This window comes from Aspergillus pseudoviridinutans, assembly GCF_018340605.1.
Source record: "Aspergillus pseudoviridinutans IFM 55266 DNA, scaffold_11, whole genome shotgun sequence".
In the NCBI taxonomy this organism is placed as follows: domain Eukaryota; kingdom Fungi; phylum Ascomycota; class Eurotiomycetes; order Eurotiales; family Aspergillaceae; genus Aspergillus; species Aspergillus pseudoviridinutans.
The window spans coordinates 131,549-155,025 of record NW_025091291.1 but is presented as its reverse complement, the minus strand read 5'-3'; the positions used below and the strand labels follow the sequence as shown (position 1 = coordinate 155,025).

At 49.5% G+C, this 23,477-nt stretch overlaps 6 protein-coding genes across 6 annotated transcripts; 2 read left to right on the top strand and 4 right to left on the bottom strand.

Annotated features, from left to right (window-relative positions):
* Window positions 1-214: 214 nt before the first annotated feature.
* On the bottom strand, window positions 215-796 carry Asppvi_002032 (uncharacterized protein; the record flags this gene model as incomplete). Its single annotated transcript, XM_043307565.1, has 1 exon — window positions 215-796. One exon carries the CDS (start codon window positions 794-796, stop codon window positions 215-217), a length of 582 nt encoding a protein of 193 aa, XP_043163500.1.
* Window positions 797-1,764: 968 nt separating this feature from the next.
* Asppvi_002031 (cell division protein ZapB) lies at window positions 1,765-2,154 on the bottom strand (the record flags this gene model as incomplete). The annotated part of the gene is made up of 1 exon (XM_043307564.1): window positions 1,765-2,154. One exon carries the CDS (start codon window positions 2,152-2,154, stop codon window positions 1,765-1,767), a length of 390 nt encoding a protein of 129 aa, XP_043163499.1.
* A 1,033-nt stretch (window positions 2,155-3,187) lies between these two features.
* Window positions 3,188-3,827, top strand: Asppvi_002030 (uncharacterized protein; the record flags this gene model as incomplete). The annotated part of the gene is made up of 2 exons (XM_043307563.1): window positions 3,188-3,291; window positions 3,359-3,827. The coding sequence occupies 2 exons, from the start codon at window positions 3,188-3,190 to the stop codon at window positions 3,825-3,827; spliced, it is 573 nt and encodes a 190-aa protein (XP_043163498.1).
* A 4,069-nt stretch (window positions 3,828-7,896) lies between these two features.
* Window positions 7,897-8,523, top strand: Asppvi_002029 (uncharacterized protein; the record flags this gene model as incomplete). Its single annotated transcript, XM_043307562.1, has 1 exon — window positions 7,897-8,523. One exon carries the CDS (start codon window positions 7,897-7,899, stop codon window positions 8,521-8,523), a length of 627 nt encoding a protein of 208 aa, XP_043163497.1.
* A 709-nt stretch (window positions 8,524-9,232) lies between these two features.
* On the bottom strand, window positions 9,233-9,628 carry Asppvi_002028 (uncharacterized protein; the record flags this gene model as incomplete). The annotated part of the gene is made up of 2 exons (XM_043307561.1): window positions 9,233-9,571; window positions 9,617-9,628. The coding sequence occupies 2 exons, from the start codon at window positions 9,626-9,628 to the stop codon at window positions 9,233-9,235; spliced, it is 351 nt and encodes a 116-aa protein (XP_043163496.1).
* A 2,849-nt stretch (window positions 9,629-12,477) lies between these two features.
* Asppvi_002027 (heat shock factor family protein) lies at window positions 12,478-14,132 on the bottom strand (the record flags this gene model as incomplete). The annotated part of the gene is made up of 4 exons (XM_043307560.1): window positions 12,478-12,961; window positions 13,011-13,356; window positions 13,420-13,545; window positions 13,604-14,132. 4 exons carry the CDS (start codon window positions 14,130-14,132, stop codon window positions 12,478-12,480), a joined length of 1,485 nt encoding a protein of 494 aa, XP_043163495.1.
* Between the last annotated feature and the right edge of the window lie 9,345 nt (window positions 14,133-23,477).

The window sequence follows — 23,477 nt, the reverse complement described above, 5'->3', positions numbered from 1 at the left end:
ACTGGAATTTCACTACCGACATCCACTTTGCCAGTACTTGGTGAATTTCTTTATTGAACGATTACATGGCAGCAGGCAATTTTGTATCTGGTACCTGTCAACAGTGCGGCCCGGAAGCAGGAACTTCCCACATAAGATGTGCAACCGTGCGATACACCGGACGCCGCCACGCCATTGGTAGAAAAGACTTCATTCATGTGTGGTGAATCACAGATTAGATCCACCGCGACGATGGGGCACGGATGCAGGKACGATTTGAGCGGCTGTCCCACTTCACCCTGGCTCGGACTTCACGTCCTTGCGACTCTATCAATGTCTTCTCCAGCTTCTGAATCATCTTGAATACGCGCTCGTTGCTCGCGGAGCTGATCTGGGACTCGGAGTCGCGCTGCAATACTGGATTTTTCGTTTCCTGAAGTAGACTTTCCGACACCTCGATCGCAACAGCTGTAAGATCATTTAGGATGCGAACGCAATCCACGAAGAACCGATTCTCGTCTTCCTGGCGCTTCCACTGCTCCCACTTCTTTGCCACTGTTTCGGGCAATGAGAGTGGACGCTCGTGTTTGGCATTCTGAAGCCGTGTACGAGTAGTTTCAAGGGCCATCGTCGTCCCTCCAGCAAGGGCAATTTGATGGTCGAGAAGGCTGATTTCCGCTGGGTCATGTCTCTCAGGGAAGTTGCCCAGCTTTTGCTTGCGTGGGACAGGAAGTGGAGGAATCTCAGGGCCACGGCTATAGATACTGGACGCCGCATCACGGGTTGTTCGAATCGTAAGGTCTCTCGATGAGAGCATAGTTGGCTAGTGTTCCGCAAATTGGCAGCAGAGAAGTTGAAAGGGGTCAGTGATTCGTATAGCTCTATATAGCCTGACACTTGAGGTGATAGTGGGGTGACAGCACCATTTAAGGTACACGCACTGACATGGTAGCCTCACAAAGTTGATACTCCTTGCTTACAACTGTTGGCCACAGAGAGTCACCATTCTATATTCTTCTCTTGCACGTCTTTCGAGCCCTGAGTTTTCGGTTGCGTYTTTTCAGGCAGAGCCTTCAAGCATGCCTTGATGGATGCCATTGCGCGCGGCCAATCACCACACCGATTCGTGTCTGTCTACATATAGAAGGCACATACCCGCGTTAGACGGCCACGCCATGCGCTGTGCCTCTAGACGTAGGTACGCATTGAAGTTTTGCCAATATCYCCTCATATTCTATTGCTATTGGGAGTACCRTAATAATAATTGAGGGCGACGGTYCTACTGGGCAAGCGTCTGTTGTATCCATCAGTAGGGTCCGAGCGAGTCCTTATCTGTTCACTTCGTGGCTGTGCAGGAAGCTGCTGTCATTGACACGATCGATATTGCTTTTCAAATTGCGTTCATGTCTCTAGGCAATGGGGGTCCCGAAAGACAAAGTTATCACCGTTGTTTTGACCTCTGTCGTTGGCGGTAGAGGATAGTCCTAGGTATTGTACTTAGAGGGCCCAGGATAACTGACAACATAATCATAAAGATACGAGAGCTATACTATGGTGGGGCAGTCAGTCGCACCGTGTTACGCTTGTGATGTAGAGCCAACATTCCGTCGTAGGGTCGACACATGAACATATCATGCATGTCCCGTGTACTCGCAATGCCGTGCCATGGCTGATACCCGGTGCTACGTGAAAAACAAGGGACACAATCTGAACAGTCTAACAAATCACGTGAATAACATTGAGGAATGCCTTGGACCAGCCGCACATATCTTTACTATCTCAACATTAGAATTGGAAAAGATGCGTGAAGTTATTTCCGTCTGGTACGATATCGCCGTCGTTGAAAACCCCCACTCCTTCCTCCTGAGTGTCCCACATGCCGGGCACCGATGTCGCCGCATGTAGGGTCGTGGACATGGGAGCACGATTGACGTTGTTGGGCGGATCTACAGTGCCTTGGAGCCGCTGTTGCCAGCTAGCGACTGTGTCCCGTACTTCCCCCAACAATTGTTCCATGTCCTTCATCTCGGAAAGCTGCTGTCTCATCCGATGTTGGTCGTTCAGCAACTTTTGATTCGCTCCCTCGAGCCCGCGATTACGCTCTGACAAGGCGTCCCTCTCCTTCTTTAGAGCCTCGTTCTCTCTCTCCAACTCTTCCACAGTATCGAGACACATTTTGTGATTCTCCTGTGATGGAGTAGTAAGGTCTTCCCGAGAAAAGGAGACAGATGACATCTGCGGCAGTTGGAGGGTGGTGAGAGACAGATTAGACCCAACTTTCAGCCGGGGAGGACTAAGATCAACCGTGACGCACCATGGATGGACGGCGTAAGGACCGAGGAGTTCGCTGAGGAGTATGAGTGGGCGGTTCCGTTCTTTGGATACTGCGATTCTTTGAGTTGGAACTGTGGCTCGCAGGCCTTCTAGGGGTTGAGCGGATGCCCGTCCGCGAGGTGGATTCGGCTTTTGCCATGCCGAATGATAATCGATCTGATTCAACGAGAACTGTCAACGAAAACTGAGCATTTGCATGAGAAACAGCTCGCCTCAAAGAGGGTCAGTCATAGTGTTTTAAGCTAGAGCCAGCCGGCAGTTTTGCGAGGTCTAACAGGACGCCGCCATGACCGGGATGGGGAGGTAAATAACGCAGAGAGGCCGTAGTGAAACCACTCTAAGAAAATTAACCGTTCTGTTGCCGTCACCAGAATGACCACTTCTCAAAAATGATCGACCATGAAACATGGCCTGGTTGCTGTGGACTGAAACGAAAGCCTGGTCAATTCCCCAACCATCAGCGTCCAACAGTATCGGTTTAAACTCGGATCTGTCGACATGGCGGGAAGCTATCTTCTAGACTCTGACACAGACCCACTCCAGTCGAAACCTCCTGGTTTTTATTATGATTAGCATCAACGTAGACAGCGGTAAGGTAGTATTTGCTTCAGGTGGGCATTTCTCTCAATCACCACCTCCCCTCTGCCAGTCGTGGTGGATTTACGAAAGAGAGATTGGAGTGTCGATTGATAACCGGGTCAATCCATTTCTACACATTTAAATGCATGCTGACCTCCCCATATGTCGTTCTTTGTAACCCAGTATATCATTCTCCCTTGACGACCACGGGCAATAAACCAAATTCTCCGTTTTCTTATCATTCTCTACGCGCCCCATCCTGCCAACGTTCCCTTCGCTTTCGTGGTCCTCCCACATGCCCAAGAGGAACTACCAGGCCTGGACGCCGGGCGAGGAAAGCGAACTTCAGTCATGGGTGGCTCGTCATCTGGATCTAAAGTGGTCGGAGAGAGCCACTAAGTACTCAATCGAACGCAAACCAAGAAGTGCGGAATCGCTGCGGACCAAGCTTCGCCTGCTAAACCAGAATATGGGACGACATCACCGCCCAGCCCGCACAGGACCGTCGCAGCCCAGGCGTTCGAGCGCAAAGGGGCAGCGCCCTGGCCAGCAGAAAGCTCGGCCCCGCCGTATCTCAACCAGCACTCCTACGACTTCTGGATCTAGCCCGCAAGGCCAATGCTCAGCTATGCAGGCCAAGACACAACAGAAGCCCACGTCCGCCTCTCGCCATCACCGTCCACCAGCACAACCCCGCATCCAGCGCGGTCGACCAACTACGCGATGGATGCGGTCGGTCAACGCTCCCGTCGAACGTGGAAATGCCAAAAATGCGCCAGGAGATCAAGGCAGACCTTCGCCAGATGTCCCAAGTGTTCCATCCGCTCGTGACGGTTCTCCAAGAAAATGGCGGCATGGCAATGATTCGCTCGGCGCAGGACATCACGGGAGTGTCTGGCAGGCACCTCGGCCTTCAGGGTCACTTCGAAAGATAGACCTGCTGTGGCGGCTCGTATACCACGTTGCTGGGCGCGTAAGGCAGTAGGCGGAGCGGATGTATACACAACAGTATGAGAAGTTCACAGAACATATTTACCAAGTGCCGTGCAGTCAGGTTCCATGTTTGATTGGCCATCGAGTACCCCAGTTGCAATCCGATTCGTACTCAACTACTTCTAACAGCATCTCGCTAAGCTTGCCTCTACAGCTCAACACCGAGAAGGCATCTATGGCTTCCATTTACGCTGGGCCATCCTGTCGCGCAAGTTGACCTGCTGGTTAAGAGTCGATTTGAAAAGAGAGGAAGATGATGCAGTAGAATTGGGTCCTATCTTAGCTTAGGGACAACACGGGCAGGTGATGAGTGGGCCAGTATTTTCTGGCGCGCGGCGATAAGTGCTCCTCTCGCAAACTCCAGCTACATGGTGTGTGGGGTCACAGCTTTACTCATCAGATGTGAATTGCCCGTATCGTATACCTGGGAATTGGTTTGATTGGATTGCGACCAAGGCAACCTATCTTATTTGTTTTGTCATTTATGTACGGAACTAGAAGGTGTAAAGCCTGTTGCACCTTACATTAGAGCATATATTTTCATTACGAAACCGATCTACATCAAATCCATCTCCCCACAAAAGGTAAGATAACGTATCCTCGCGTAGTACGGGGTCTATAATGGAATGCCACCTTAAGAGTGCGGATGCCATTCCGTTTCCTAGAATACCAGGCAGAGACGCTGAATTGTTTTAGAGGTGTTGAGCCTCGAGAAGATCTCCTTGGTAACTACACAAAGAGGGACAGTGCCATGCCTCCAAGCCTCACACTGTCATTTGACAGCGTAAAGCACAGAATCAATGAAACGCGGGATGAAAAGTATACAGTCGTCCGTATAGCCCGCTGTCCGGCTCCGCAGGATGCTACGGTTGAGGTCAACTGGAAATGATCTCCACCTCAACAGAGGGCCTGGGTCAGGTCCAAGAAGAGACCATCGGCCTGGAGGGATAGCTCAGAGAGAGAGAGAGATGGTCTCCATTGAAAGTCTCTAAACGCGAGTCCCTGCCAATAGATACCCACATTATGGGATGGGATGATTGTGCAATTGACATTTACCCGTCGTGCTGAGCAGGTGGGCTACAAAATTGACCGAGAAGGACGACAGATCCTGCATCCTGCACCTCGAAGGAGCCTGGTGCTCGTCTTTCGTTACCTCGGGCTACCTGATAAACCAGCAATCTAATCAGGTTGGGCGTCGCAGACGGTTCATACCTGCGGCTGACCCGTGGAAGTGGTGGGAATGCAGATGGTCGGGTCATACTAGCTATCTCCTGTGACTATGTCAGCTCAGGGCTTTTGCTATGCCTCTTTCCCGGCTTCACTTCTACTGAAAACCCACTGCATCGATTTGTTGGGGATCTTGACCTGGTCAGTCGGTCGAAATAGAAACCATTGACCCGAAACTGTCCGCTCTGGAAGATATAGTCCCCCGCCTTTCCCTTGATCAACAGTAGCATATGCGTGAAACCGCACTAATTCCCTTATTTGAGTTTGTTCCTGATGCTGGTCGAAGAAACCTAACCCAGAGTCTGTTGGGGTGGCCAGTCAATCGACGCTCAAGGAAGCTGCCAAGTCCACCATAAGGAAGACCGCCCAGCATATGGGTTTCTTTCCTTCATTCAGAGCGGTACAATATCCTTCGCAATTTTTAATGAGGCAACAGTAACTACTTTGCGCATCAGTGGCATGGAGGATTATGGATGAGTGGTCGATGGGTCGACGAGTTTGATTACCTAGCGGCGAATTCTACCTACTCAGGGGCAGGGAACTGAAAAGTCGCTAGCCTTGGCAGGGTCACCTGGATATGTGAGCCCATCATGCTAAATGTGCGGTAGGAATAGAACCCGACACGGGATTTCCGTCGAATGACCAACCAAGCCTGGCTGACTGCTATGGGTCGAACGAGGTCAACCAAGGTTGTTTATTGACCAGTTTTGCGGCATCCCTCCGGATTGGAAGCGGTCGACCATCAACAGGTCACTAATACGTCACGCGTCTCTGGGCCAATTATTGACGGGCCCTGCATTGGGCAATAGTACTAGTATCATCAGCTGGCTGAGTTCTTTGTTTACATGGAATTGCTCTAGCTGCGCAGTCGTGTCTACTCAAGTTGTCTTAGTGGGTTTGGAACCGCTGGTGGTGCATCTGAGTCTATGCAATGTGAGCAGCATCTTCCGTTAGTCTCGAAATACCCGACCATGCAGCGATGTAACCTAGAACCAGAGGTCCCAAATAATATCGCGGTGATATACTAAACGGGTATGTTGCAGCGTCCAAACCTGGCCTCAGCGTCCACAAGAGGGTACTGGTAGGGSGAATGCTATGATAGCTAGCCGCCAGGCTGGCCAGAGCGCATGGCTTGATAAGGGGTAATTCCATAACCACGTTCGGTGAACAAAAAGAGGCCGCGTAAGATGAGAAGGATGCTGTAGAGTAGCACAAGAGTCGTGTACCGAATCTGAAATGGGCGAAGGATCGGCATTGCGCCAGATGGACTGTCTTTTCTTTATCTTTCCATCCGTCTTCTTTTTTCTTTCCAGGCGTTGGTAGTCCAAATTACTCAGCTAAGGTTCGTCCAGGTTTCAGAGTCTAGAACTCCAGTAGCCTGCTCCTCAGCAACTTTCCCCGATCCCCACATTGCAGCTTGCCCACAGCGGGGTTTGATGCAGTTACTCACTTATTTTGACGGATCATTGTCCTCATGAAGAGGACATCGAGTCGAGCAGCAACAGTCCAGGGTAGATGACCACTATTCTTCTCTATAGGGATGTGAGTTGCCGTATAGACTAACTCAAGCGTCTCCGATTTGTGACATAGATGCCTTGTTCGAATGAGCTACAGGGAAAGAGAGGGCGATGTGGAACAAGTGGAATTTTCTTTGTCTACTATGAGTACTGCTTTCGGCCAGGACCCAATCAGATCATTTCAAGTCAAGTGTAAGGTTTTCGTTGATGATCCGTACTAGGGCATGTAGAATGTAGATCATGGGTTTGGCTGGCGGTTCATGTCGGGCTAGAAAACAATCGAAACAGTTTTCTTCGTCTTTCTGATCGTCACAGATACAGGGTGAACAAGTCTGATTCCGTACTGATCATCACCCGATTGATGCCTCGGAGCGCCCACTTGCTCAGGGCTGTTCCCCACTGCCGAATTTCCATTTCGACCGTTCTAAGAATTCCTCTTCATCGTGGCAAGGCGTGAGCCTGCGGCAGCGCCTCTCAATCATCAATGCATTTCATGGTCAGAGGATAGATGTACATAACGCAGGTGCTGCGAATGCAGCTTGGTACGTAACCAAAACCTGATAGCCCTGCACTTGCGAAAGGCATGTATAGCAAGCAACTACAATCTGTAGATGATCCTAATTTTGGCAGAGACGACATCCTCCTGTCGAATACAATATCAAGAATTACCAGCTGTTCTCTGGACGATAATTTCTTTCCGAGCTAAAATGCCTAGCATCACAGCAGCGACATACATCTAACCGGTAATCTAAAATCATAATCCAGATATTTGTAGGTACAGTGCGCATCGCTTTGACCATTCATAAGATAAGTTTTGGGTCTTCATGCCTTCCTAGTACTGCGCTTTCGTCGTTGCCGTTCCCCGGTTGTCCTCGTCTTTGGGTGATTTGCCCAGTCTTTTGCCTTGGCTGTCCATTAACCCAACTTGTTTAACAGAACCTGTTGCCGTACCGGAGAATCCTTAATAGGTCGACCCCTTCGCTACTTTCTTCAAAAGGAGTCGGGTCGGTCAATTACACTTCCCGAAGCCGCTCTTGGAAACCCGCAATATCCAGAGAACCATGTAGATGCACGCTTTTCGTGAAAACCATGCCCAGCCCACGACACGCTGCTATATGCCATTGCTATATGGCTGCTACTTCCGCACTTGCACTTGCCTCCGTACCGCATCCTTTAAATTCTTCATGTATCCGGAACTGGCCTGATTTGTCATTTTCTAGCAGGTCATTGTTCGCCATTGATCTAATTGATCTAGTCAGCAGATAAAATGTCGCGCACAGACATGCATCTCCCCAGAACTCCAGTCCTGCTGCCGGCTCAGTTGGAGACCAGCACGCCAGAGGACGCAGATTCCTCCTCGGGATCTTCATCTACTTCAATCTGTTCCTGCTGGACATCGCCACTACTCGGAGAACCAACACATCCGGCCGACCCAATTACTGAACACGGGTTGTATCCCTATACCGACCTTGAAGAAGGATTCTTGAGGACATTGACTATCTTCTCCGCCACGCCACTCCACGCTCAAGCAGTGGCCACCGCACCACATGACCATCGGGTAACTCGACACTGGCTGCTGATTGAGCTTCTCTCCCACCGGATTTTCTCCACATTTCCAGAGCAAGGTGCTATCCGCAAGCTCAGCACGTCTTACTATGAACCTGTTGGTCCGGGCGATGTTCTGTTCATCAGCGCGCGCCCAGTAACCGAGAAATCGTTACGTTGGTGCGAGGCAACCATAACCAGGGAAAATATGCTGGTGGCCATTGTCACGGCCCTCTACGACGGGCCACCTGTGGGAACGCGGGGTGACGCCTGGCTCCGAAGATCAGAGGACTTGTTGGATCAGCCAGATAGCTTGGAAACCTCGTCTCTGGCACCTGGGCATGAGTGACGGCATTCGTAATTTATGGGCCGTCGTTATGTACCAAACCTTGCTCTGGAATTCATGGATCTTGTACCTACATGCTCTTTTTGTGGGTTGTTCTCATGTGCATCTCTCGCGTACACCACTGTAACCAGATTTGGGGTGCAGCAATCCAAGCAGACGTATACAGTACTCCCATATACCAATTAAGTCTTATTTGGTATCCACGATCCTGCATGCTCCTGCTTCTCATCTCATCGCTAAACCTACATCTCCTGAGCGACATTGAGCAGCGTGGGGTACTGTAAGCTAAGGAAGACAGGGGATGCGCCATATTTCTTGCCTTGTCTGCAGTAACGTAGAAACTGATGCGAATCTACTGTCCCGCGCCAAAGACTCGGCGTAGCGTCGTACCATGGGGCTTAGGTTGGTCAATTATTGCCAGTCCACCCCTTATTGACGATGGACAAAATGCAAGCCTGAGTACCAACCTAACCCTCCCACCTCGTACGATTTGTGATCACGAAATGAGCATTATTGACGAATTTAATGACGAATTTGAGCCCTCAGGAACGCAGTAATGACGGATTCACTTGGCAAGGTGACAAGCAATCTACTAAAATATTTCTTGGTCTGGCATTCGTCGGGTGTGTCAACGTCCAAAAGCCTCATAGTAATAGATCCAGTCAACCGCTGGAGGGCCGGTAGCCGAACTCGCTTGTAATAGAACGCCGTTCTACCCAGTGTTGCATTGGACTTCATCACCGTTGGCGCCCTGCTCTGGCGCCCCTTCTCCGTGTCCCTCCCGCTGGCGAAGCACCCTGGTTAACAGGATCTCAAATGACTCCGACTGTTGTGTTTCACCCCCATGATCCTTAAGAAGGTGATCAATCACAGAACCCATATGCTTGCTTGTCTCGTATAGGACATCGGCCAATTTGGTCGCCTCTTCCAGCTCAGCAGTTGTTTGCTTTAATGCCTCTCGCAGCGCGCGACACTCCTGGCTCCAACTCTGTTGATCATCGTTTGTTCGAAGAGCCCGAGCACTTAGCTCGGCAATGATACGTAGCACATTCTACTTCTCAGTTAGGGGCTTATAGTGAGATGAGAAAAGACTTACGGAGGACTCCATGTTCAGAACTTCAGATATTGACTCAGTATCACGTGGTACGGATCTCTTCTTCTTTCTAGCAAGACATCAGCTACGAGCGATAGGACCGGACAAATATATATATCGCATGTAGCCCCGCATTTTCTGGTATTGTCTTCTTTTGGCAAGAGATCAAAGTCGCTTGACGGGAGGGAGATTTTGAGGGCGCGCCTGGTGTGTGATAGTGCCCTCTTCTGACGAGACAGGCATGCACAGAGAGCAACCATGCAGAGTATGTGTCCTGGTTAACTCGTCTGCTCACAGAAGGGCTTGGGCTGACTTTACCACTTGATGTGCGGGAGAAAGCCCATGAATGGAACAGAAATTGCTCGTCAATCGGCAAATGTCTCTCTCCCCCTGGTCGTAACACCATTACAGTAACCTAAGCTTCTAGCGGCCCTTGAAGAAGGATAGCGGGACGAGAAGCTATAACCGTTTCCATTGATTGACCTTCGAGAGGCATCACATGTCAATCGAGTCATCATTACCTATACTCTGTACAGTAAAGCATCGTCTCGAAATATCTCCAGATGGCCACCATTCGCTGAAGATCGTCATCTGATCACGACGTCCCTTGCCAGAGAATGAGCAAGTTTGCGGCCAAGTGTTGGTTTCAGAGTTGACACGTTCGTCTACTTTTACTCTTGCAGTATATCCCGTCAATGTGCTTGTAGCAATGTTAATTGGCTTGGGCCGAATAAGTTGCTCGCGCTTAGTAACTGACCGAGCATTCGAAGTTTATCTCGTAACACTCAGCAATTGCATAGCAATTCCCATAAGCCCAGGGTTTCCATAATCTAAGCGTACAGGTTCCTGGCCTCGCTAGTTTGACAATATTGACCCGGTATGTAAAGTCCAGGTTGTTGGAGGAGCCAGCTTTACAGCACAATCAGAAGCACGTAGCACTCTCAGACGCATCACAGCGCTAGTCGTCCAACCAAATCTCTGACTACGTTTCTTCTTTCTCAAAAAAGTTAAAGTGATTTTCACTACTTTTGCCCGTTTGCTTGGCACTCGGGCAATTCTGCCCTCATGGATCGGGCGATCGTAAGCGTCGACCGAGAACGTGAAAACACGCGGTGCAGACAATCCATGGGGCGTGGGGTTCTCTTTACCAGCACGACGACCAATCGCTGAGCCGCCCCAAGGGGATTAAGCTCGTCCGTTTAAGGAAGCAAAGTGTGGGCGAAGCCCGTAAATCGGTCAGTCGCCCGTAGTTGCCTTGCTTTGCCCGGCTCTCACCGCCTTTAGCCCACATTGGTCAATTGTGCTGGGCATGGTTATCTAAATGGATCTTAACCCACTTACATCAGACAATCGCTACTGGTTTTCGTGACGAATAAATTTTACCACGAGAGCGTTCGTCATCGCTCTGCAGTGGGACGGCTTTTTGACCAGTCTCCATCATGAACCAAGTTTTCTATCCCTGACTTCATATTTTATCCCATAACGAAACATTTTTCGATGGCACACTCGCGTAAGGAGGTAATCGAATGACGTGTCTTTCCGACATCGTTGCCCCAGACAGATGCACCTTGTTGGTGGACTCGTGTCATTTTTGGGGTTTTTTCCCAGGTGCATTGGCGGCGCAGCTTCTTGCGTCTCGAATTCCCATCTTATCTTCACCACTGCCTAACCAGTCAAACAGACACATGGTTTGGTCGGTAATCTGGGCGGCTACTACCTGGAACAAATCAAGGAATCAGTGGAGTCCGACATGAAGGACATATTTGGGATCTTTAGGACCGTCTTTGGGAGGGCTTCTAAGGTTTTTGTTGCCCCTTCCTTCGACTAGAACCGGGCTAAGCCAACTGCACTACTTGATCAGGTATCTTAACCTGGCCAACTACAGGGAAAAGAATCACTGGAACCAACCGACACGACATAATGAGCTGATACTCGACCCTGGTCGAAACAAATCAACTCAGAATCTGGGATTCCGGGGAATCACCGCTTCAGGATACACGATGGAACTTATTCTTACTGTTCACGCAGGTGAACTTACCCTTTCGGAGAAGATGCCGACAAAGACACGGAGGGACGTAATGACCGGTGAGGCATTGACATTACCCGGGTCAATTTCCTGGTGTCCAAAGCGAGCAATTTGAATCCGGTCTGCCTAGCCAGATGCCCCCCACCTTGCTGGTTATCTCGCTCTTCTGTATATTCCCTCCAAACTGCCTTCCACCAGCAACTCCCTAGCACCTACTCCGGGGCTCTCTAGTCATTCAAAGATCAGTCAATTGATCCTTCTGGCTTCGCCTCTCTTTTACTGTACACCCCATCATCTCTAACGAATATTTGCAAAGACCACGAAACCAAGCGCTACGTTGGATAGATACACCACGGTTTGGTGGGCAGGGTCTGACGGCCACACTGGTCAAAGCAATCGCGATAAGAGTTACTGCACACGGCTAAAAGACGAATTCTTATGACAAATTGAAGGATTTCCCGAGATGTGGATTGAATCAAAGTTCACTGAATTGTAGTGACAGCGGAATTGAAAGCGAACCAAAGATGCCCCTCTGTGCCCTAAGCCCTTGGACATTCACTGGACGATTGTCACCCCACGTCGCTTTCGTTGGAAGTATAGGGCCCAAGCCTAGCACCCAATAAGGAATGAACCATGCAAGGGCTCCATAAGTGCTCGAAATGTGAGCATCAGAGATTGGTGGCGGGTCAAAGATACCAAAAACCTAAAAAGCTGGAAATATTCTCAATTCAAAACGCTAGCTACAGGGGAGCATATAACTAGGAGCTTGCAGATTGATGACGAATTGTGTAAGACGTCCTGCGACTGGGATCTGAATCTTCTCTGTCCTCGTACTAACCTAAATCTTCTGTCTCTTGCTCACGGCAGAAGAATCGGACCGCCGCGTCTTGAAGAACTTGACGCGCGGACCGCCTGTCTTAGCTCTTGTGTCACCCCGAAAGACGTCTCCTTCATTGCTTTCAACTGGTAAGCTGGTCGCTGTCACTGAAGGTGATGGAGTGGCTGAGTCCTCTGTCCAAGCGCGTGGCTCGCGACTCCTCTTCCGTTGCGCCTGGATGAGCGGTAGGCTATCTTTGTCACCACGCCGAAAGTGGCGGTTGAAGTATTCTCTAACCCCTGTTTCACTCCACGCTGTCTTTGGCGACGGTCGTTTGAGCTGGAAATCATATTGCCGGAGAAGACATATGAAATTTTGATACGTTTTGTGTAAGCAGATACTTGGCAGCACCTTCTTCTCGAAGTCTTTCCAATTGTGGATGATGAACGAGCTACCGTCTTCAGACCACCCGATTAGTTCTGAGTTCCCGGGGTCTTCCAGAGCACTGCTGAGTGTAAGCACAAGCACCATGGAAGGATGTGGCACAGTCTTACTCGACCAGTTTCTCAATGAATGGGGGAACCGTTGCAGGTGGGCTAGTTGAGTTGTCTTGTGGAGTACGCTGGATGGTGTCTTCGGTGGCTCGAGATGTGAAAATGCGTTCCTCAGAACCAGTGGCTTCGCATGTTGGCAGTCGAGTCACATCAACGTATCCCTTTTCCGCTATCGGGTTTGATTGTCCAGTCCTGTCCGCGGGTGAGGAATTTCGAAATATGGAAGGTTTGCTGTCAGAAGGTTCTGTGGCAGGTACCCCATTAAATTTTTGGTGCGACGCGTCGTCTATGCGACTGTCAATCCTCATGGAGTTCTCTGCTGCACTTGGTGAGATATGCTCACGAGCTGTAGCAGTGCGTTAGACGCAGATGCAAGTTCAAATTTGGAGACGACGAGATCCTGTCATACCGGAGATATCATATGAGTAGTCCTCAGATTCGAAAGCGGTAGGGCGGGTTTGCTCAAGGTGGCGATCAGAGAGGAGGTTCAGGCGGAAAGAGAGCTGCAGTTCCACATCATCCACCAATTTGGCGGCTGTATCAGTGAAGACCGAGTTAACGCCAGCGCACAAGATTATCAACAGGTCGCTAACCTTTACGAAGCATGTATTTCATCTTGCGGAGGCCATCCATATCTTCGTTCACTAGTGCCAATTCCCTTTCGTAATCTCGCTTATCTGGCCATGGGTTGAGAAACTGCCATGGCCTTCCAGAGGCAAGGAGTTTGTGATCTTCTTCCGAGAGTTGAATTGTACTTTCGCCAACTTTCAAAGGTGTTATCTGATCCAAGTGACCAGGTGAGGGCCCAGCGGAGAGGACAACACGGACCCAACTGATAAGTGTGCCTTCAATCACTTGTGGTTTGGGGATCGTGAAAAGCCGTTTTAGCTGCTCGCAAAGATGCGTGCTAAATGGACTGTCGCCGCGGTTGACGGAAATGCTCCCATTATTGTTCAGCACCTGGAGATATTTCTCCAAGTAGAGAAGGATTCCAGTTAGGGCTAGCTCGATTGAAGTAGGCGGCTCAAGCCCATCCGGCAGTGGATGTAGGTCAAAACCAATCGTGCTTCCAGCGCCTGCATGGAGGCAGCTGGGACTTAAGTTTCCTGCCAATTGACTCATGATCAACGTATCTCAAGGAGAGCCGTCCTCTGAACCTAAGTATGTTGAGCTAAAAGCTGATTGATGAGGTCGTCGCAGACTCTCGATGTTTACTTAACAGGGCGGAAGAACTTTAAATAAGGAGCTTTCGCTCAGCTCTCCCTCCTTTCCAGCACTTGGCTATGTTGGGCTACACAGCCGACACTCATTGGTTCATTCAGCCGTTGAACAGTTGTGGTTGTGGGTCTCGAGATACAGTATTGGGTTTGCAGTTTCCTGACGATTGCCGACCAAACAATGAGAATGACCGGATACTCGAGGATTACAGGTTATAGCCATGGAAGATCGCTCAGCAACACTACACAGAACACGATACCACGGTCGCAAAGGCGTTTCCACCAATCTCTATTGTATTAGATGAAGTGAACTTGAAGAGAAGCAGAAAGGGCAGTAGTTGTCATAACGAGATGACCCATGGGCAAGCCACTTGCTACGGTAACACGCCAGGCACAACCACTTTTCAGTTTGTGACGACAAGGATGCCGCGTTTCGAATGATCTGCGCAGGTGTGGTGGAGGCAGACCAAAAGAGAAAGCGACCTGTTGCGAAGGGAATCTTGACTTCGTATGTCCTGCTGTTCTACCAGGAGACGATAAAATTATGCGTAGTCTGGATTCAACTTGGTCGGCGGTCATGGCAACTGACCTGGATGCGTCAGTTGTGTTCAATCGTAAGTGGTTATCTAACTGACATTAGAATTTGTCCAAGTATTTTCGTAAATTCACACTAGCCGGCCAGGTCAACGAAAAACATGCGATGTAACGTACAATTAGGGTCACCCAAAAACATCGTTACTAATAAATAATACTGGATCCCAATCTGACCACGGCTCGAGCAGACGCAATCTAGTAACTGTCCTCAGTGGACTAAAGAGGCAGTCACGGATGAGAATCAAAGATCTCGTAGCACAAGAAGCCCTGACTAAAGTTTATGGGCGAATAGGATGCCATTGCGCCCGACGAGTCTCGTTCCTTTTGTCTTTCGAACCCCTTCCTTTTTCCTTTTCAGGTGAAGATAGCCACCACCAACAGACTCGGGTTAGGGTTTATTATGGTGTTGGGGGTCTAGAACCTTCACTTGGGCTTGCTTCGCCCGACCTCTGTTGCTGTTAGTTTCACGCCGTGCTTCCAAATTCATCGATACCCACCGAGTCCTAAAATCAGACTTTGGACTCAAATCACTTGTTGCAGATGGTGACTCCATGTATCACCCATTGACGACTCTTCATCTGCTCTATTTGGAGCAGTGGATGACCTTGTCCGACCGCCACGGCATTTATTAGTTTCGGCACTTCGGGGCGTGTTGCCCCGGGCTCGGTAATGTCTCCATATGGCATTTACGGATGAAGAAGCATCCTGTAGGTCAAATGAGCTCCGATTCCCCTGCGACATACAAGCCTGCAACGCTCGCCAATTCTCGACGCAGGTGATGTAGTCAATGGGATTGGATGGCTACCTTCAAAGCCTCCCCAGGAGGAATCTGCCTTGACTCTAGCCACCCGCGCATAACGATCTGGATATCCTTACCTGCTGAATTCGTAGAGGTTCTGACCACAATGTACTGCTTCCTTTTAATGTTCAGTTCGCCGTTCCGGCTTTCCTCGCGTAGTATTCTGGCAATGGCAATGCTGGCCTGGTCTTGAAATCGGAGTTCTGATACTGATACAATGCTCATCAGGTTGCTGATGACAAACAGGGTTCACACAACTTTTTCGCCGACTCCCCTAGTCTTCGGTTGCAAAGCCCCTCAGCGGCTATATTGAGTATACTATTCGACTGATCGTATGTCCCACTTTCATCGAGGCATCGCCGTCACCGGGAGATTTTGTTCGGTTCTAGACGCAGGACGCCTCGGCATCACCCAGAATGCGGTCGTGGGAGTAAGTGTTGCTAGCTATCCCTCTACATCCTCTTCCTGGTTCTTAACTGCAGCTGCAAGGGAACAGCGAGAGCGATCCAGGTACAACGAGGACGAAATCAACAGTTGCGGCCAATTGGCCTACTCAGGTTCTGGTATATTTGTAGACATATATTCATGAAGAAACTTAGCTATACTCTTCATTCTCTCAGTATGCTATTGAACTTGATAACAGGAAAGGTTCATCTCGCTGATGATACTCAACTTCCTCCACTGAAGGGTCGCCATTTAATCGCAGGCAATTGTTTTAGGTTACTGAGGCTGTCACCTGTGGTCAATCATTGGCTTGCCGTGGTGTGGCAATGCCACCCTCATGCTCTTGAATACTGCTCTAAGTGCTGTCCATAGTAGAACTTAACCAGAGTTGAAGCCTACCAGCTAGGCTGCTTTACCTATCGCCTTGGACGATGTCGGATTCCCTCTTCATCGCCCATGTCGAACCATCTGAGTTTCCTTTCCCCCCTGTGCCGATCCTCTGACGGGCTTTTGCAATTGCTATGCTGACTCGGCTTCCCAGGGCCCTTGGGGAGGTTTGCAAAGCTGAAATCTGACGCGTGTACAGGCCCGTGTATATACACCTATGCCGTAGATTTATCAACTTTGCCAATATGCCCCTGCGCAGTCCGGCTTTTTCTGGCGAATGTGGGCATCTTTTGCAGATTCCCAGGCCATCATCCATTCCATGCCCAGACGTCATGAGCTCAAGCCAGACCTTGCTGGCATGAATAAATTTTCACGTATAGCTTATCGTACATATATATGCATCAAAATCTTACCATAAAAGAATATTGGTCCCATAATTTACGATCGAAACGACCAGAACTTTTACTGACTTTCCACACCGATCCACACTTGTTCCTCTTCTACAATCACTAGAAGGATCAGCTACTTGTTTAGCAGGATGACTGGGGAGCCACCCGCCAAGCATGACATGGAGCGATATTTGAAGTCTAGAAAGAGGGCGGTTCGACAAATGCGAGACAGGCGGAGAGAGAGTCTGATGAAGAAAGCCTATGAGTACAGTAAAATGTGTGGCGCGGACATATGCATGGGAATCCGACTTCGAGACTCTGGCCGCGTTTTTACATTTATGGCCGATTCTTCCGGATTCTGGTCCAAGTTTGACGCGAGTCTTGTACGCGTGATTGGTGTTTTGCACACAAAGGCGCATGCTGATAGTTAACAGGAAAAATGCTACCCCATTCCAATCCGCAAGACTTGTGCTGATTTTTCAAACTCTTCCAAGAAGCTACATGCGGAGCTCTAGGCCCCTTGACAGAAGCATTCGAGAGGAACTTTGAGCTACTCCTTTGTGCATAGCCTGAGTTTTCTAGAAGCCTGGCCTCGCCGTCGTATGAGACATTTCGCTGGATACGCAGAGCTGAGTTGCTAATCTCGCCACTTGACCTTAAGTGCTGCATGTAGAATGCGCAAACCCAAGTGAAGTGAAGCGGGTGATATATCGCGCTGCTAGCTATGCTTCTAAAACATCAATTCTTTAACTCATAAGTAGCTTCTACTACGGGATCCTATACAATTATAATACCATTGGTCTAGAAAGGTATCCGGACGATGTAACAATGGACTCGTCACGCATAATATCAGGCCAATACTGCACACCATGCGATCGTCATTCGATGAACAAGGGAGGACTCTCAGGGTTCTTTCTTGTAAAGCTCCTGTTACAGCACATGCTTGCTTTGCGCGGGCTCCAAGCATGCCTGTGAAACTTACATGCTAAACAAAGCTTATTTTTCATGTGCGGTGATTGGTGGTGCTCAGATAGGCAGGAAGGCCATGATAGTATACGTAGTATTATCCTACGGTCTTCTGGTCCAATCTACAATAATGCTACAGGACGCAAATCCCGGAGAGCCATACCTTGAATGCCAAAGCTTCCAGGGAGACACAATAGGAAAGAAATTCTACCTGTACTGAAGTCAAACAGTGGGGTGCTTCGCAATAGAGAACAAAAATTCTTGAACGTGGAGGCACAATTTCACTAGGATTAGCTGCTTCGCAGACACTCATCCATTCATCTGCGTCGTCGGTCCTAGAACTAAACAGGCCGATTGATGAATCCCCAAGCTAACGCGATCTCCTACCAATATGCGAGCTAGGGCTCCACCGTATTTGCGCTGGCCACACGACGAGAGTTATTATAGCAAGGAGATTAGATTTTACAAATCATTTTGAAAAGCTTAAGTAGCGGGGGCGGCATGTATATGGAGCAAAACAGAACGGGACGAGCATAGCGCACAGCAGCTGATTGCCTCGCCCTCCGGCTCAGAAGTCGTCTTCGGCTCGAACACAGAATTCGATGAGGAAGAAGCAGGTTTCACTTATGTGTCTGGCGTGCTCATTGCCCAAAATCTAGATCCTCCGACGGGTGGACATATCAGCGAGTCTTCTCCGGAACGAACTCCGCAAAAGTTGGTTTGCCATCGGATACTTCGGCCAACGGCGGGGATAACAGAAGGCCAATCAAACGGTTCTGAAACTCAGGGCTCGAAGAAGAGCTGCTGAACGAGGCTCTGGGGAAGATAACATCCTGCATTCTCAGCCACCATGTACTCAGTTCTTCGGATGACCATAAGGCCTGCTCGATAGGCTGGTGCTACATTCAGCGGCTAGAAAGATCGAGAGGAAACTGAAGGTTCTGCTTCTGACGCATGACCAACCTGTGCCACTATTTCAGCATCTTCTGGCGTGAATTTGATCAGACGATTGACATCCTCAATGCTTCCCAGAACGTCATCTAGCCACTGATCCACAGCATTAACATCCCAAGTCCCTTGAGAGGGTTAAAGGGAAGGGCGGTCACCAACGATCGCTTGAATCTTGCGTTCAATGGCAGATGACGTACGATGATATCCTCGACGAGTCAGGAGTTGCGACACGGCCATGGAGCTGATGCGTCTGGAGGAAAAGTAAAGGGTTATGACGAGTTCATCTTTTGACCAGCGCGGGGGAGGCTTCATATCGGAAATCATCCAGGGTGTGAAGACTTGAGGTCAATAATACCGTCGACTCGTTGCTAATGGGACGACGGCAGGATCACAGGCCATATCATATAAAATTACTCCCCATATATATATATATCATTGGCCTTCCTATATATAAAAAGACCAAGCATACGCATAACCATCAATCCCCAACGAAAAGCTAAAATAATAGCACGTACGAGAAGCCAATAGAGTCATGCGTGGATCTCCTTGTTTTGTGTTTTAAGGCAAGAGATAAACACTCGAGGGCGTAACCCGTTCGAAGCCTTCGGATTCCCAAGACGGGCATCAAATTGAACCCCTGAACAACTTACTATAGGAGCTAAGGCACGGGCCGAAGCAACGTTTTTGGCCCAAGGCAACCAAAATAGACCAGGGCGACAAAGCGGAAGGCGGTGAAGAATACTGCCCACTGAGCAATTTGGATCCCTCCACAGATTCCCCTACCCGTTCTCAAACGGTTAATGTAGGAAACTTCTCGTCCACTCGGTGAATTTTCTCACAATCGTCAACCATGAGTTGACCGTTCCTTTCCGGGTGTTCCCTGTCTCGATCCCCTTTCGTCCCCAAATTTTTCATCAGGGCTTCACTTACCCCACCCCGGGGTCTGGAAATCGACCACCGATCAGGCACGTCAGGGGACTACCATCACATCTTGAGAAAGAGATGTTCGCGTTAGACCTGGTCAAATCTTCTGCAGAGTGGAGTCGGATTGTGCTGCTGGTTAATGGCAAAACACTACTGGGTAACTCAAGTTTTGAAGCTTGATGAAACCCCATCCACATGACCAAGCATTTTGTGTTAATGGCCATCAAGCACCAGCGGGAACAATGTGTCTTCAGCGGAACGCAGCCCTACCCGGTCATTATCAATAAAGCTGATGGCGAAAGGTAAGGCTTTTTATTGTCAAGTAATTCCCCGTTCTGACAAGGCTCATAAACCGGGTATTTTGAGACATAACCTGACCTCCGAGCGCTAGCAAGGACAACCATATCTTCAGTCGAACACAACTTTGCCTGATCATTAATAATGTTCATCACGAGAGCCACGGACAGGGGGTCTTGTCGGCTAATTTGCCCGTTCCGATACAAACGGGGATCTCGAATTATCATATCATTATTTGCCCGGGGTCTGGCTGGGCAACCTCATCGTTGCGAGACCTACCCACCAAAGGACAAGACAGGCAATCTCCGAGGGCCTATTGTGCAGTATCCCTCGCTAAGATCGGATTTTGTCAAATCGATCAGAATCAGAACGCGTCCTAGCGGGAAACGTTTGCTTCATAGTATATTCGGGGTGATGATGAATTTTGTATCTCATGTTCAACCTACATTATCCATTCAAAGGCGCATACAGTATGCTTCATAAATAAAGTCATGACCTGGCATGTCAAGGGGAAAAAAAAAAAGAAAGCCCAGACTTACTGGGGCGCTATAATCCAAGTAGGTAACTATGATGGCCGTCGCTGCCGTTACGTGAATACCCAGTTCATACCAACGCTCACAGTGATTCAGCCCGATCCTGGCGACTGGGCTTCACCTACGCCCCTTAATGGGACTTTCATCGGTCACTAGATGAATAGATGAAAGCTGGTCGGCCAATTTCGTCCGTACGAAAGCCAGGGCTGGGGATCAGTGAGGTACACCCTCAGGAACCATTCCATGTGCTCGGTTCCGCCTGGTCAAGCGAGCCAAACTAACATCTCAAACACGGGCAGATAAAAAGTATTTTTTTGCAGTGTTCTCCAACACGCCCGCAAAATTCACATATGTCTGACTGCATCAGGAGTACACAATTGTCTGGGCCGTGTTGCGGTAGTGGGTCTATTGACGAGGGTATAAGAAGGTCGTCCGACCCGGGTCACGTCGTATTCTGACTTTGCTTATCCTGTACCGATTGCCACAGCATAGCCTTCCAGCCTGGCACTCGTTTCGGCCGGAATATATGCTGCTCTTTCGCCTCAACTCCATCATATTGTACCATAACCTTTCCCTGCCAGCAATGGAATGGGTATTCGGCACTCTTGATATTGATGAGTTGCGCTCGCGGCACAAGTCTCCGCACATCCCGAACATTTGACAGTTGAGACCCCAATAAACATTGACAGGTCCCACCCGCTACGACGTGCCACTGCAGCTCTCTCTCTTGATTAGTGGTGTCGCGGAGTTAGACGGGACCGCACGTTGAGACGTCTGCAGGTATGGGTTACATCATTGCTGCGGGAGTGAAGCTGACCTGTCGGGTGTGGCGGGTAGTCCTGGACGCCAACGGCCATTTTGTCGCAAACAAAGAAAAGCGCTATCGCCTTTGCTTCATTACAGGATACGAGTGCCCCTTGGTCTCATGGCTGGCATCGACTAGGGAGATATCGTGAATGACTACTTTCAGTGAAATGAGCGGTCGCATTCACCGTCCGTGGGAAGTTCACGCATTACGAGAGTTCTTCCGGCAGAAGTGCGGTGTCTGAAGGTATTTCTGTTGGCTTCTGTCCGACAGGGCCATTGCTAGCCTCTGTGGAGAGGCGCTCATTTCAGGCACTGCTGGCGCTCGCCGGTGTTATGACTCTGTTGGCATACTACAGCAACTCTGCACTGCCACTTATCCTGGCAGCAAGAAGACAACTGGCGAAGAGTTTAATGGAAGTATCTCGTCGCTAAGAGATGATGAAGTCGAAAATCAGTGCTGCAGCTCAACAGGACGGCGCCGTCCTGGCACTGAAACTCATAAGAAAGAACCGTGATCTGCTACTCAATGGCCTTCTTCAGCAACGAATGATGCCAAAAATGGCAGCCTGTCAGCAACTTTACCGAAAATCTACACCCCATCACTTTCGAGCTCTATCCGACGTAATAATCCCACATAAACCTGCCGTATCAAACTCACTTCCATCGTTCGTGATAGCTCTGAAGCTGGACCTCCGCTCTATCGCACAATTTCATAAGGTCGCCCCAAATAGCCCMACCGTGGCACGCATTGCAATATGCGACAAAAATACCAGCCGTTCCTGCCTTTCATCTACTCCTCATGCCACTCTACCCGCATCTCCGAACGCTTAGCTTGTTCACTTCGACTATTGCGGCTGAGGTTCAAATCTCAGCTCGGCAAAGACCGCGGAACCAGAACGAACCAACGACTTCGAGCTGTTGTCTTAGCTGGGCCAATTTCTTGTTCGTTTGCCTACAGGCACTGCCGGACCAAAACAATGGCTGTCAGCCGAGCCGAAGGGGAAAACGGGAAGATGCAGAGGATCAGTACGTCAAGTCTCTCCAGACACTGCACGGGTTTCTAAGTGGGCGTCTCAAGCTGCAGTAAAAGTGGGATGGTTGCCGTCTGAAATGGCTTCCGGAGACTACCGCGCGCTACCCGAATAAGTAAATTTTTGAATCGCCTAMACCAGACCACGATATGAACAAGGAAACGGGCGTTGGTCACACAATATGTTCCCTGAGTTCCAGATCCGACGTTCTCTGCACAACCTTTTGTCGTGCGCGCCACAATCGGAATCATTTGTGCATCATGACTCATGTGACTCCTTGCTCGATCGACTCCCTTTAAACATGAACAGTGAGCCACTGCTCTTGACGTCAATCAGATGACATGTGAGTCTAACTCACTTGGCGCTGCATGTTACATATGAATCGCCCGTCAAACAATATGGTTGGGCCGTCAAGCCTTTGCGCACCATAATTATTTTTTCTGACAATTCCTCAGTCCATACTCCGGGCACTCTGCCTGGGCGCAGACTCACTGAATGCTCTGCCCCACTGCAATCGGACTCTATTTCATCTGTTGCGATCCGATACTGACGCGAATCCCTTTCGCGCGTGGAGTTGGACTTCCAGTTAAACGCCGTGCTAATTGCTATATGTGATAAGATCCGCAGAGCAGTCGTTGATGTGGCTGTGTCAATCGCACCTTGCGCATATGTTGATCAGTTGGATACATGCAATACTTGGCCAACGTCGAAGTTCTCGTGGAATTCCTTCTTTTGAACCCTGAGTCCTTTAAACCACAGATATTATCTCAGGAATGTGGCAGGGAAGTTCCCCCGACTCCGTTCTGACGCCATGAATGTGCCGGAGTATTACGCGTGGTTGGATTCTCTGACCCGGCCTTTGGGGCCATTTCATGAGCGTGCTTGTCTGCCACAACTCGCAGGAAGTGACTGGTCGTTTGTTGTATGCATAATTCCGCCTTCTAGCCTGTCAACTTGGCCTAGCAATTGTTGGATCACGTTTGCGGCACGGTTTCGGAATGCGTACCATGTCATCCAGATATGTCGTCCTTCCCTGAGTGGCCCGCTAGTAAGACCACTCGAAAGCCGAGCAGGCCTGATAACTTCAACTACTACTATATCGCCTCCCTTACGAATATCACCTTGCCA